Source organism: Eschscholzia californica, unplaced genomic scaffold, assembly GCF_041429995.1.
Source record: "Eschscholzia californica isolate CP2 unplaced genomic scaffold, dmEscCali1.0.p SCAF_4, whole genome shotgun sequence".
Lineage (NCBI taxonomy): Eukaryota > Viridiplantae > Streptophyta > Magnoliopsida > Ranunculales > Papaveraceae > Eschscholzia > Eschscholzia californica.
In genome coordinates, this window is record NW_028238461.1 from 1,814,210 (window position 1) to 1,828,218 (window position 14,009).

The following is a 14,009-nucleotide window of genomic DNA, read 5'->3' on the forward strand; positions in this document are numbered from 1 at the left end:
GTGCTTTACATCACCAACTAGAAAATGTATTTCAAGATTTCACTAACGACTTTCACATTAGAAGTAAACTTGTAAAAACAATAAATAAGATTACGGGAAAATACTATATTCCACGAAAAATGAATTTTGTTGTACAATTATTGTAATTTTGTTGTGCCGACCGTTTTCTCGTTTGGTTTAAGAATTAGAACAGACCCTAACCCAAGAATATGAAACACAAGAAAATCAAAATAAACATTCCATAGACATGCTCATATTTACAACATTATGTCAGAGGTTACACATTATAAAAGAATAAATCTTCAATAGTACAATAGATGTGTAGCCTGGGGAGGAAATTCATTCGTGGAGACTCTCTAGCTGAGGAGATAACGTCGTATAACCTACAAACTATTACTTTCCGCTGTAAAGCATTACGCAAGGAGTGGAGCTTCGACGGTGTTCTCGCAGTTGTCTTTTGGTTCACTATCTGGTTTTAGGAGCCAGGCATGGCAGAGAGCAACTACCTGGACCATGAGGCAATTGTTAGTTACACACACACACATATAATCTAGATAGATCGAGAGGGAGAGAGAGGGAGAGAGAGGGAGAGAGAGGGAGAGAGAGGGAGAGAGGATTTACCATACAAGTTGACGCACACAAGAGACTGAAACCTTTGCAATCAAAAGGAGCCTTGCTTGAGAGGAACAATGCTGAAAAAATATAAATATTGTGGGTGAAATAATGAAATTATATTGGTTCTGCATTTCCTGTAAGATTTCAGAACCTTTGCTTTCGTCTGACTCGTCTGAATGGCTGATTTGATTTGAAGTTGGGTCCATTTAAGTCAGAGGAGTCAGATTCAGACAATGAGAAAAGACAAAATGAAAAAACACCACCTACAAAGTCATGAAATATAGGTGTAAACACAGAGAGATAAACTCACAAGTTAAAGGACTCATTGCGAGTGGTGATATCAAACTTGCAACAGATTGCACGCCAGCGATAAATCCTTGTGCTTTCCCCTATAAAATCTTAATGTTATATTCCAGGGGAGAATAAAAAGAAACAGAATACTTCAAGGATCCATCGAAATGTATGCAAGGGGGGAAAATAAACAACCAAAAGAACTAGTTTATTCTCGTTCTCTATCTTCGGTGTTCTTTGTCTAAGTTGGTTTTATAAAGTCATGATTCTGCTCGAAGACTAAAGATCATATGTTTTGAAATTCACACAAAAACCAGAAGGGAAGTCTGACAAGAATATTCAAGAAATATGTACCGACCTGATTGGTTGAGCTTGTTGCTTTTGAAATCACAGCATAAGTCTGCCATAGATTAGAAGATAAGATAAGAGGAACAGTTGAATAGATAAGAACTGACATCATAAGCCCTTCTGATATTTTCATAGAAAACAACTGAGATACTCACAGCTGGTTTCACTAGGACGTAAATGACTCCAAACGAGGCACTGAGATACGGCACCTGTATCAGAGGACATTGTTAGATCGAAAACTATACGACTCTTTAACTGCTTAAGGTTGATAAAGGGAAAAAGTGAATCAATAGCAACTAGCTTTGGTAAACGGTACATACCCATGGTGCCCATGCCAAGCCATAAAGTAGAGCCTGAAGAAGAAAGATATATACATGATTTTCAGACTCATAAATGCATCAATAAGGATTGAAGAATATCAGGAAGATGATGTCTTGTGAACTTACATAAATGATTGAAGCAAGAATGGAGATGCACAATATTACTTTCTCTCCCACCAAAGGGTTCACAATTGGAAGCACTAAAATCTAGAATGTGAAAAGAGAATCAGTTCCGCTTGCCATGAGTAATAAAAAAAAAAAGGAAATTCATATAAAAGGATTATGTTCTTGGAACAGTTAAATTGTATCATAATTAACTACGCAGAAACCAATTTTCTGAGGAGCCCAAAAATGAAATTCATATGAATGTTAATGGACAGAGACTAGACTAGCTAAACTATATTTACATCACTGAAACTGATCTCGGGCATCAGACTTGATTAGAAAGTAAGATAAAGTGTAGAAACACAAACCTATAAAAACTCAAAAAGTTAGAGGGCACTGAGATACACTAGACCCTCCAAGATATATCTCGGAGAGCAGGCCAAGAATGGCCAAGATGGTCACACCTTACGGCTGCACTGTACAGTAAGCCAAAATGGCCAAGCTGGTGGCGTGGACCAATTAGTTGGGGGGGCAGAGGTGGAGGACCAGAGGCATGTGCTGGCCAATAGTGGGCCATTATTGAGCACTCCAAACAGACTATGGATGTACTTAGCAGGTAAACATCATAAGCTGTTGAAAAGTGACTTGAGTATGGGTCAATATCAAACCCAAAGTCCAACCAGAACAAAACCACTTCCCAAGATTTTGGCCCACCCGTTTACGTTATGTTTGCCCTAGTCTTTTTATTTACTTTTCTGCTTTTATTGTTCTTCGGCATCCCGTTAGAGCGTAAACCATTCTTGAAATGGGGAAAAAAGGTGTGTCCACATTTTTGCCTTCTACTAAAACGACATTGATGTGATTTAAGTTGGTATTCTTAACTAGGTAAATCATTAAAGAGGTTGTAGTATGAAGATTTCGCAAGCAATACCTGTGAGACAATGGAACCTATTCCCACCATCATCAGAATTTCTGAAAACTGATTCTTGTTGAAGCCAAAAGCGGACTTAAGATAATACTGCAAAGGAAGATATCCACTTGTCAAAATAAGTGATTGGGATAGAACATTCAATTTTTTAGATGCTGGATGTGTGAATTATGTATGATATTCATGACGAAGATTACTACCATATTAGCGAATAAAATGTAATCCATATACAACTTTTGTAATATATTCGTGTGAAGAAGAAAAGAAGCAGTACAACTTACTTTCATGGACTAATATATGGAATACTTATAGGGTTTAAGGTTTAGTACAATGAATAGTATCGCGATTTTGATGTATTGGTAATAAGTCGAACATATGCATTTACTAGAGAAATCGGAGAGTGAAAGTACCAGTAAGACACTGCTGATGCCAGACATTCCCAACTCATAGAAGAAAGAAATAAGAGCAATGCGCTTAAGTGTTTCACTGTCAAGTTAAATGAAGTCAGTTAGCTATTAGTCTAAAGAAGAACCATGCTTCCAAATTCAGACAAACCAACCTTCTAGTAACAATATTAATAGCATTCCTCATTGAGTTACATCGGTTCTGGAGGATTTTGAAAATTGAAGTGAACCAGTGCGAGTTTGTCTCCTGTCTTGGAACTTTTTTAACCGTCTCAACGAGAAATAGTTGCATATAAAGTGGGCAAAGTATCAGCAGAGCTATTGATACCTAAAACCACAGCTTAGTCAGTAATGTGAACCAAATATGGGATGAATGGATCTAATTTAGGATTTTAAAAATAAACAGAAAGTTTGAGCAAACATGCCTCGAAAATATGACTTTCGGGAAGAAAGCGTGCCAATAAATTTCCCAAAACATGTGAAGCAGAAAATAGACCTGTAATCCATCCAAATGCAATAGCTCTCTTCCCTTCTTCCACGACATCTGCCTACTAGACGCAGGAAATAGTTATTCATACTAGAGCTATACTGGATTTTAAACTAAAACCAAGTGGCAATTGAGGAAAAAATCTTACTGCATAGGAGACGGATATGCAGAAGATACTCCCTTGACTTATGATAAAAGAAATAGTACGGAGCACATAGTACGCATATACAAATTGCTTAGACTCGTTCCATGCCAGTAAACCTGAAAGAACAGGCACACACTATTCTTTAGCATTCTCAGTATAGTTTCAGAATGTAGTTACTCACTTCGGGGAAATGCTAGAATTTCCCTCCCAAATGGCACCTCCAACATTGAAAGACTTCATTTTTTTTTTTATCGAAGTTTATTTCATCTGCGACATCATTTGGGGGTGCTTTCTGGTGGGGAAGACTGACAAGCATACTATTGCTCTAACATTTATTTATTTTTTTTAACTTTTCTACTTGTCGAGACCCAATTGCCCCCACATTGGGTAAAGATACATTCCACAATCAAGTTTTCGGCAAAATTGTAATTGATTGAACAAAGTTACAATTTTGATTTGTTTCTTATAAAGTGGGTCGAAGTAAAGAATGCATTACCAAAAGGCACAATAGTGGTGGAAACAGTGACAAGGAGTAAAGGTTTTCGTCCATAATCATCTGCAAGCTGACCCAAGACAGGGAGCACAACCATCTTGAAAATACCAACAACCTACAAATGAAAATAGCAGCCCTAAGTTAGTTTCCCTCCATAAAGTTAAAAGTAGGAACAAATCCAGAATAATCAAAACTGAGAATATCAAATACTAATAAAAGAGTTAAGAAGTTAAAAGTAGGAACTATAAAACAAAATTGGGCAAATACTAGTAATATTTTCAGACCTTCATTGCTAACACTTGAAATATTTCAGAATAGTTTAGAACGATTAAAAATTCATATTAGTATAAAATGAACTCATATCAAGACAAAACATTAAATATACTTATATTAAGACAAGTTGGAGAATTCTACTAGTATATCTTATGATTTCATTTAAGGAAAATGACTACTACTAGTATTATGCTACTAGTAATTAAATTTCCCTCAAAGTACACCTAATCTCTTACTCCTAAATAGTACGTACTAGTAATTCTATTCATGAAATCAGTAGTACTAATATCAAAACATCCCTAAAACTTCATACGTCATGATTTACAAAATTTTACTCATAATTGATGAATATTGAGCAGAGAATCCTAATAAGATCCGTAAATTATAAGAAGAAGAAGAATCAGAGTCTCCTTATTCTTCCAGATCAGAATTAAAAAAAAAAAAAAAATTGAAAAGAATAAGTAGTTACCGTTTGTTGAAGACCAGTGAGATAAATAGCTTGAGTACAAGTAGTTTGACCAGGACATAGGGCTTTAGTAGTAACATCAACAAGAACTGAAACAGTCATCTCTTCAGCTATCCAATGAATACATAGAGGTATTAGAAGATGAACCAGTGGCTTCAATTCTTTAACACTTCTCATATCCATTCTCTCTCTCTATATTCACTTTCTCTATCTAAAAAGAAGAACAAATTTCTCTCTCTCTCTCTCTAAAGTCTAAATGAATGATTATTATCACGAGATTTGAGAGGCGATGGAACACACAACACTGTTAATAAAGGAGGAGAATGGTATGCGCGCGCCATACGAACTCTCACGTGTGTTTATCCTTCAATTGACACACTCTCGCACGTCCGTACTGTGTGGTGTGTATAATAATGTGTCACGCACGATGTATGGATGGATGGATCTGTCTGCTTTTATTGTTGTCTTGTCTGACATCTTCTACTTTTTTCTGAAAATGGTTTACTTTACTTATGAAGCAGCAGCAGCCAACCAAATAAGAGAAGAAGGGGGGAGGATGCTCTTTGATTAATAGAAATGCACATAAATAATTCCAACCCACACTTCTTTCAACCTTGCAAAATACTAGTGTTTCTCATCTATAGACAATTATTATTCTGAAATTTAATCTTTGTTTCCGCTTTTTTTTTTTTTGTTTTGTTTTTTTTGCAAGTTTTCACATAGGGAGTTTTTAGCGGTTCTACTGTAAGTGCTAAAGGCACCTCCTTCGTTACAAGTTTGCAGGTGAATAAATGATTTTCTCATTTCTTCTTTCCCAGCGGTTTGAGAGAGTGAGATACCTTTAACACTTATGTGGGGTGCTTTGACCTTTTATTTGTAAACGTTTAGCGTTCTTTTGCATTTTGTCAATTATCACTTTTAAATGATTGCCGACTTCCCCAAACATACATAACCATATCAACTTTGCCGTAAAAAGGATAAAATGTCATATTTTTCACTCTTATTGAATTACTTTCTTCTTTTTTTTTGTTGAAAGTATTGAATTACTTTCTTAACCTACAAAATATCTCACTGAAGTATTTTCCTCCCAATTTTGGACGTCCTTCACCTACCCGAGATTCCACCAAAACGGGAGGAAAGTCCATCAATGAGATCGAGATGAGCCGGTCACTGGGAAGATACTCAAGAAATCACTTTCCGACATCATTAAGTTGGCGCTAGAAAAAGGGAGAACACTTCAACAACCTCTAAACATTTGTTATAGAACGAATCCAGTAAAACAATAACTCTGTTTTTTCAATGTATCGAGCTACAATTCATTTAGTCACCTAAATCTAAGACGTCATCATGTCTTCCGACGAATATCTAGCAGTGAAAATCCCACGGCTGAAAGAAGAAAAGAACAGGATGCATGCAATCCACTCTAACGTACTTACAAAAAAAACATGGATCTGGTGAAGAAGCAGAAAGAGATTTAGGCCAAAAGAAAGCTTTCCCGTCTCTCGAAAAGACCTGTATGCCACACCAACTACCTCTCCACTCCCTTCATAGTCAACGATAAGGATCTCGAAGCATAGAAAGTTTTCGACAAAAGGAAGATTAAATTCCTTAAAGACACAAGAAGCAAACCATAAAGAGATGGAAAAACTCCGGAAGCAACACGAGGAAGATGTCTTATTCCCAAAAACGAAGGATGAAAATCTTTAAAAATAAAAAGAGTACTATCTATCTATGTATGATACTGCAGGTACAAGCTCCAAAAGAGGGCAATCATGAGTTTCTTGAAACCCGAAAGCCTTCTAGAGCATATAACACACATGGATACTATCATCACCAAACACATTCAAGATGAAACCCAAGGAGGCATTATTAGTATAGACATGACAATCAATACTTTAAACCCTAAGAACGACTTATTGACTTTTATGTTGTCACTTGAATCACCTGCAGGCGGTGTTGATGATGAAGAAGCCTTTACCGAAGAAGAGGTTATCGATAATTTCATTTCGTTGATGATTGCAGCATATGTTTCTGCAACTGCTGTTCTAACCTGGATTATCTGGAAGTTGGCTAAAGATCCAATTGTTTATCACAATGTTCTCAACGGTATGTATATATCTAACATTACAAAAAGAAAGTCAAAGTGAAAACTAGTCATTGGTGTTTTAAGATGTTTTAAGCAGATCTGTTTTTGGGCCAATAAACAAAGTAAGCAGATCTGTTTTTGGGCTAATAAACAAATAAGAATGTGATCGGTTAGTTATATTATTATTTGCCAAGTTGTTGATACCTAATTTCATTAAAAAAAAAAATAGTTGTTTATACCTGCAGAGTTATTGTTAGTCTAATAAAAAAAATCAAATGGCATCTTATCAATAGTGTAGCTAAGAGTCAACCATCTTTTGGTGAAAATATTGGACACCTCTTTTAAGACCATGGAGTCGTGGGATCGAATCTTAGTGGAAGCAAATTTAGGCTATAAATAATGTAATAGTTTGTCGGACTTTAGGCCTCTTTGTTGTCGGGCTTTAAGCCCCTTTCATTTTCGATTTAAATTAGACGGTTATCGTGCTTATTACAATTCCATGATACATCAATGGCTTGTAACGTAGATTGTAGTCGATTAAATTTTTGAAGAAGACTAACCTAGAAGGAAGATGATAGACAGAGAAGAAAGATGAAGAAAAATGAAGAATTTCGTTGAAGAAAATTAGAAGAAATATTGAAGAACCCTAACAGATAAGAAGATAATAGAAGGTATGTTGTTTTTCAATTCTTATGGGTTAGAATTTATAGAACTTTCGAAATTATGAAGGACCATACCGAATCTTACTATTCACCTTAATGATTTCTTCTTTTGAGAAAGGAAAGGGTCGGAAACCCATTAAGTTTCCAAATCTTTACACGAAATTTTCCTCTATTTTGTAGTAGATTGAAATACCGATAAATTTCGGCCAAAAAGCTCTGCAGCTGAGTGTTTTCAGTTAGTGGTGGCGCCTCCTTTATTTCCTCCTCATTCCTAGGCAGTTAGTTAGTTACATTCGGTTTCTAGGCAGTTTTCCTGCCAATAGACACATTGATTCCTCTTTTCCGGTGATCCCTCCCCCTTTTTATGCCCTTTAGGGGCCTTAATCCCTGAGATCTAGTCTCATTAATCCATTATTCGTTTTTCTTTTATCTAATCCTCGTCTTCTAAGTCAATTCATCATGGAATCACAACACACGGAATTCATACACCAATTTGCCGCTCTCTCTACTGAAGAAACTCCAATCCCCACCATTGATGGCAGTCACTATATGGAGACACATGAAGTTAATAAGAATGGCATACTCAAATTTTTCTGTCAAAAGAAAATTGATATAGGAATGGCTATGCTGAGAATCTCAAAAGTTCTTCACGGACCTAACAAGTTTTCCTTAACTGAAATAGCCGATAACATGTTTCTGATCCGGTTCACCACATCAACGGAATTGGGACTTGCTTTGGATACTTCCCCTTGGGTTTTGGCTGATGATCTTGTCATTCTCAAACCTAGTGACCCGCAATTGGCCCCCCATGAACACAAGTTCGATATGGCTTGGTTTTGGATCCAATTCCATGGTATCCCTAGTGGTCTTCTTAATTCTACCACTGTCAATAACCTTGCTTCCTCCTTTGGTAAGATTGTTCCGACTACCGCTGTTGACGTCTCAAAATGGAGTGTCTATGGCAGGGTCCGAACCGAAATCGATATTACCAAACCACTACCCCAACGCGTCAACCTGAAGGTCTCTAATTACAAACTTGTTAGTGTTGAACTTAGGTTTGAACGTCTCCCTCGCTATTGTAGGTTTTGTGGTATTATCGGTCACTCGATCAAATTTTGTCCCATCATTCTTAAATATGGGGATCTTTTACAATTGGCCACCACTGAAGAACTAAAAGCAATGGTTCTAAAGGCAATGGAACCTCGATATCCGGAGGCCTTTCGAGTTCCTTTTAATGTTAGGGGACTTGGTAAAGAACAAATATCTTTCTCTCTTGGAGATTTAAATTGCGTCGAAGGATTACTAGGCAAAGGTTCTGATTCTAGCATCCATGTCGGAATGACGTCGACAGATCCTTTAGTTAATGTAACTAATTATTTTCCACAGGTTAAACGTTCAAAGGCTACAAGGCCGGATGAATCAACTCAGACAAGTGTTCCTAATCCCTCTGTTCAATTTAATTATACTAATGATTTATTTCAGGATGAGAATTCCGTTGTTCGAAACGCACAAATGCTGGGAATTCAGAATAGTCTCAATATGGAATTCGATAAAGAAGTACCTAATCGACGATCTTCAAAACGAAATGCTAATCAGATCTCAAAAAATAACAATGATGAACGGGTCACGGCAACCCTAATGCCGATGGAACAATGAGTTATTTTGCGTGGAATTGTCGGGGCTTAAGGAACGATCCGACAATAGAAACTCTGAAGGCGTTCCTTCGATCCATTAAACCGGATCTTGTGTTTCTCTCTGAAACCCATCTTTCTTCCACTATTTCTATTCCATCTTTTAATCATGTAGGTCTTACTAATAATCATTTAGTTCCGGCTAGAGGCCGTAGTGGTGGTCTCCTCCTCCTGTGGTCGGACTCCATAGAAGTTTCTGTTAATTTTTCCTCTAATAATGTTATTCATATTACTATTCTGGATAATTTCAATAATATACCTTGGGATCTCTTTTGCATTTACGGCCCCCCCAGACTTCAAGATAGGGCGCAATTTTGGAACAATTTACTAGGGAGATTACGTAACGTCTCCAACCCCATTTGTTGTATTGGGGACTTAAATGCAGTCACCTCTCTTACAGAAATTTGGGGTGGTACCGGGCGATCTCCCTTTCTCACTCAGTTTCAAAATTTTGTTAACCAGGCCCAGCTCCTTGACATAGGTTTTCATGGTCCTGCCTACACATGGACAAATAATAGGTCTGTTCATCACTTGACGCGTGAGCGTCTGGACCGTGCACTTACTGATTCGGCGTGGCTTTTAGATCACCCTGATTCGGGGCTCTTCCACTTGCCCCGCTATAATAGTGACCATGCCCCTATTTTACTCAGACTTTATACACAGAGTCGCACATTAGAGACGATTGATAGATACGAAATTTTCTGGTCCTCTCACAACCAATTTAAAGAGACTTTTACTGAATTTTGGACCAATTCTGTTGGCTCTTTCCATGATAAAGTTAAACATACTAAATAAGATTTAAAAGTTTGGAGTCAAAGGGCCTTTGGTCTTATCAACAGCAAACTTAAAGCCCTCAAACTCCGTCTACTAAATATTCAATCGCTGGTACCGACTTCATCTACATTAATTATTGAATCATCATTGCAGGAACAAATTATCTTTTTGGAGGAGACTCAGCGAATTAAGGCGGAACAAAGATCAAAACTCAAATGGGCTCGGAATGGAGACCGAAACACCAAGGCTTTTCATACATCAATGACGCAGAGAAAACGGAAAAATAAAATCTTGCAACTTCAATTAAGTTCAGGCAATTACTCGAATAATGAACAGGAAATAGCGACTGATCTATTAGCTCACTTTCAGAAAGCTTTCGAAGCGGAACCAGTAAATCCACCTCCACAAGAGATTCTACAAGCCTATAAAGCAATTTCCTCAGAAGACTTGGCCTACATCTCTAGGATACCCGACGAAGATGAAATCAAAAAAGTTGTGATGCATATGGGTTCATCTAAGAGTCCGGGATCGGATGGTCTGCCTTGCCATTTTTATCAACACAATTGGGACATTGTGGGTCCTGATCTGGTAAAGTTCATTCAATCCACTTTTTCTAATGGCTTTTTTGAGCCCAGTATTAATCATACTACTCTAGCTTTGATTCCTAAAGTAGAATCTCCAAGCACTTCCTCCGACTTCAGACCAATTGCTTTATGTAATTCGGTCTACAAGTTCATCACTAAGATCATAGCTAATAGAATCAGACCTTTTTTGGACAATTGTGTTTGTTGGTCTCAAAATGCTTTCATTCCAGACCGCCAAATTATTGACAATATCATCATAACCCAAGAACTTCTCCATTCTATGCATAATTCGAAAGCTCGCTAAAATGAAAGCCTAACTCACTTTCGGAGGAATCCCGGTTGCATTTAGCATATGCAACAAGCCGTTAAACCCCTAGGTTACCCCTAGTGGACGAGTGTCGTCTCGTGAGGGTTTCCATAGATGATACCCACAAACATCGAGTCTCATGAGACATAATGGTTCAATATCGAAATCATAGATAAGCATGATTCGTATAGTAAAGGATTTAAGCATGTCAACACATAATGAATCAAGTAAATAAGTTCATATAAAAGCTAAAGGCCCCTTCACTAATGATCTTACCCTAAAGTGCTAGTGTCATACCATAATGAGCAACATCTATGTTCCGAAGTCGCAAAACCTTGATTCCTAAATTAGTACATTTCGCCTCGACTTCGGCCTCACGGACATACACTCCAAATATGAAATCGCTCAAGAATGGTTCGCTCGTATGTGTGAGTGTGATCACTAACATGGACTCAACACATAAAAAGGGGTGAGGACAACATTTTGGAACGAATGATCTTCGAAAAGGAATTAGCCACTAAATAGAGTGGGGAAGCTCACTCGCCCTTCTCACCCATTCTACCCTCTAAGAATGTCTTCTAAAGGTTAACGGATACTAGAAATGGATGATGATGGTGGATTCCCGAGAATGTCGAACTCTTCATGATAGAACCTCTTAAGCATTTCCACATTCGTTTCTTGCTTCGAATACTTATTCATGAACATACACACAAACACACATATATACAATCACATCACTCACACAAAAGAGCTAACATGCTCAAAACATAACATAAACAACTTTATTCATCATTCATTTTTTTTTTCTTTTTGTCTTTCTTTCTTTCTTTTTTTCACCTTTTCACTTTTTTTTTCACTTTTTTTTTTTTTTTTTTTTTTCACAACACAACATCACATAAAACAAACATAACTCGCACAATACTATATTCGTGCAATCAACTTTTTTTCCTTTCATACTTGCTTTTGACATTCTTCGTTCTTTTCTTCTCATGTCTTCATTCTCGGGATATAAGATGATGATGGTAATGGAGTATCCGCCTCCCTCTAGTTGGCATTCTCATTGGGTTTCATAGACTACAAGGACAAGGTTAATTCGCTATCCTAATGTCACTCCTAGTGGCTAAGGAAGTTGAGCACACGAGATCAAATGAGCTCTTTTAATAGGTACGAGGTTGAGTAGCTCTTCATTCTACTCGGAGTTAGCGCGGAAGAGTACACTCGAAGGGCAATTTAGGCTTTGAGCTCTCACATGGGTTAAGTCTCCACTAATGACTACTCTAGGTCTCTTAGAGATGTTTCTTCTTCACTAAGATGTTACTCCCATATTATAACACAAACACTCAAAGACTCGACTTTCATGCAAAGGTCACTAGCAATCACAAAACTCATCAACTCAAGACATATGCATCAACATTCTTAAAACCATCACTACAATCACATGCAAATCTACTCAAAATGTTCAAAATTTTTCAAATTTTAGCTAATTTGAACCCTTTTGTCTTTGAAACCCATGGTCATGCATTGGTTATGGTCATATCCCGCATCCCCAAACTTAAAACTAACATTGTCCTCAATGTTCTAAGCATACACTCACCAAAAGATAAAGAGGCACATCAATTTAAAGAGAAGAGTGGAAAGATATTACCATAACCGAAGGAGATAAAAGATGATACTACCAAGACTCATGTATAACGAGGTTCCAAGTTGATGCCAAGCTCACGCCATCCCCAAACTTGGAACAAACCACGCCTTAGAAGTAAAACATATAAGAAATGCTCCTAAAATATCCAAAACATAATGAGAATAAAGCACATAAAGGACATGACCATATAAAATGACCACTCACGCCGGATCACTCGATTGCATTGAGCTATGCAATTAGCCTTTGATTCTCTTGTTTTCACACAAAAGCACGAGTTATGTCTCGTGGAGGGTTTCCAGAGATGCTACCCACAAACATCAAAGGCCCATCTTAATCGGCTAACGATCATATAGCAAAAGACGGAAGATTTGGGGGTCAACCCAAAGAAAGCTATATACACATGGTAATCGTCTCACAAAAATATTAAACCAAAGAACTGCGCGTGAGACGAAAACCGAAAAGAGGCCATCCCCAAACTTAGTGGATGCACGGTCCACTAAGTTAGCATGAATGCTAGGGGCGACGACTAAGAAGTCGTCAAAAGGATCGACATAGAAGTGAAGGGAGAGGAGGTCAGTCGAAGGCAAAAAGTCAAACTCAAGCTTAGTGGATAAAATATCCACTAAGTCCCTAGACATGCTAGGGAAGACGTCCGAAGTGTCCCAAAAGGGGTCAACAACCGAGTCTGAGATCATGTGGAAGGTCGAACTAGACTCTAAGGGTAAGGCAATAGGCTCGGGGACCAAGTCAAGATCCATAAGTTCCTCAGGTAAATAATCCAACAAGCTATCCGCTATCTCTTCAACTACTATGTTATCGACATCCTTAAAGGCATCGGGAGCCTCAAAGTTAGGCATAACACCTTCCATTCTACATAACCCATCCAAATAATCACAAGTGTTAAAGATTGGAAAGTTCAACATTATGTGATTCCCAAGTTTGCTCGTAGAGCTATCATCCTCAACATCAAAATCTAATGTAGTCGAATCATGGTGAGATAACAATGGTCGAGGGAGTGAGCAATAAGGGTTATCGGACAATTCATGCTCTAAGGGTCTGTCAAGAGCTTCTTCGACATTTAACTTAAGACTAGAGTTAGGTGTATTACCCTCACCATCATTCATAGTCTCTTCTTGAGTTTGGGGTGCGCAAACCCCTTCCTCGTCGACGATAGGCTCTGACTCAAGTCTATCAACAATTTTGAGAAGCCGTTCCGTGATCTCTGTTATATCTCGATTAAATCTAGTTTGGTACTCTAAAATTGCTTGGAGAGTGTCTTCAGACATCTCCTCGTAATAAGGCACATGAGTATAACTAGACGAAGACTCTCGCGGAACACGGATCATGGGACAATACTCGGTTAAATGGTCTAAGCTCGCACAAATAGC

At 37.7% G+C, this 14,009-nt stretch overlaps 1 protein-coding gene across 1 annotated transcript; it reads right to left on the reverse strand.

The window, feature by feature from the left end:
* Positions 1-210: 210 nt before the first annotated feature.
* Positions 211-5,218, reverse strand: LOC147541388 (uncharacterized). The gene is made up of 14 exons (XM_086632669.1): positions 4,879-5,218; positions 4,140-4,251; positions 3,647-3,759; positions 3,437-3,559; positions 3,167-3,339; positions 3,018-3,093; positions 2,611-2,697; positions 1,701-1,781; positions 1,575-1,607; positions 1,410-1,463; positions 1,265-1,306; positions 926-1,004; positions 622-692; positions 211-506 (listed from the first exon to the last, which is right to left on the reverse strand). The coding sequence occupies exons 1-14, from the start codon at positions 5,056-5,058 to the stop codon at positions 414-416; spliced, it is 1,317 nt and encodes a 438-aa protein (XP_086488795.1). The 5' UTR covers positions 5,059-5,218; the 3' UTR covers positions 211-413.
* Between the last annotated feature and the right edge of the window lie 8,791 nt (positions 5,219-14,009).

Bases quoted from the DNA above. Each gene is read 5' to 3' on its own strand.
- LOC147541388 (XM_086632669.1), bottom strand. From the start codon at position 5,058: ATGGATATGAGAAGTGTTAAAGAATTGAAGCCACTGGTTCATCTTCTA. The intron at 4,252-4,878 runs GTAACTACTTAT...TTTCATTTGTAG, and splicing joins TCACTGGTCTTCAACAAACG to GTTGTTGGTATTTTCAAGAT. The intron at 1,782-2,610 runs GTATTGCTTGCG...TTCACATTCTAG, and splicing joins TAGGTTCCATTGTCTCACAG to ATTTTAGTGCTTCCAATTGT.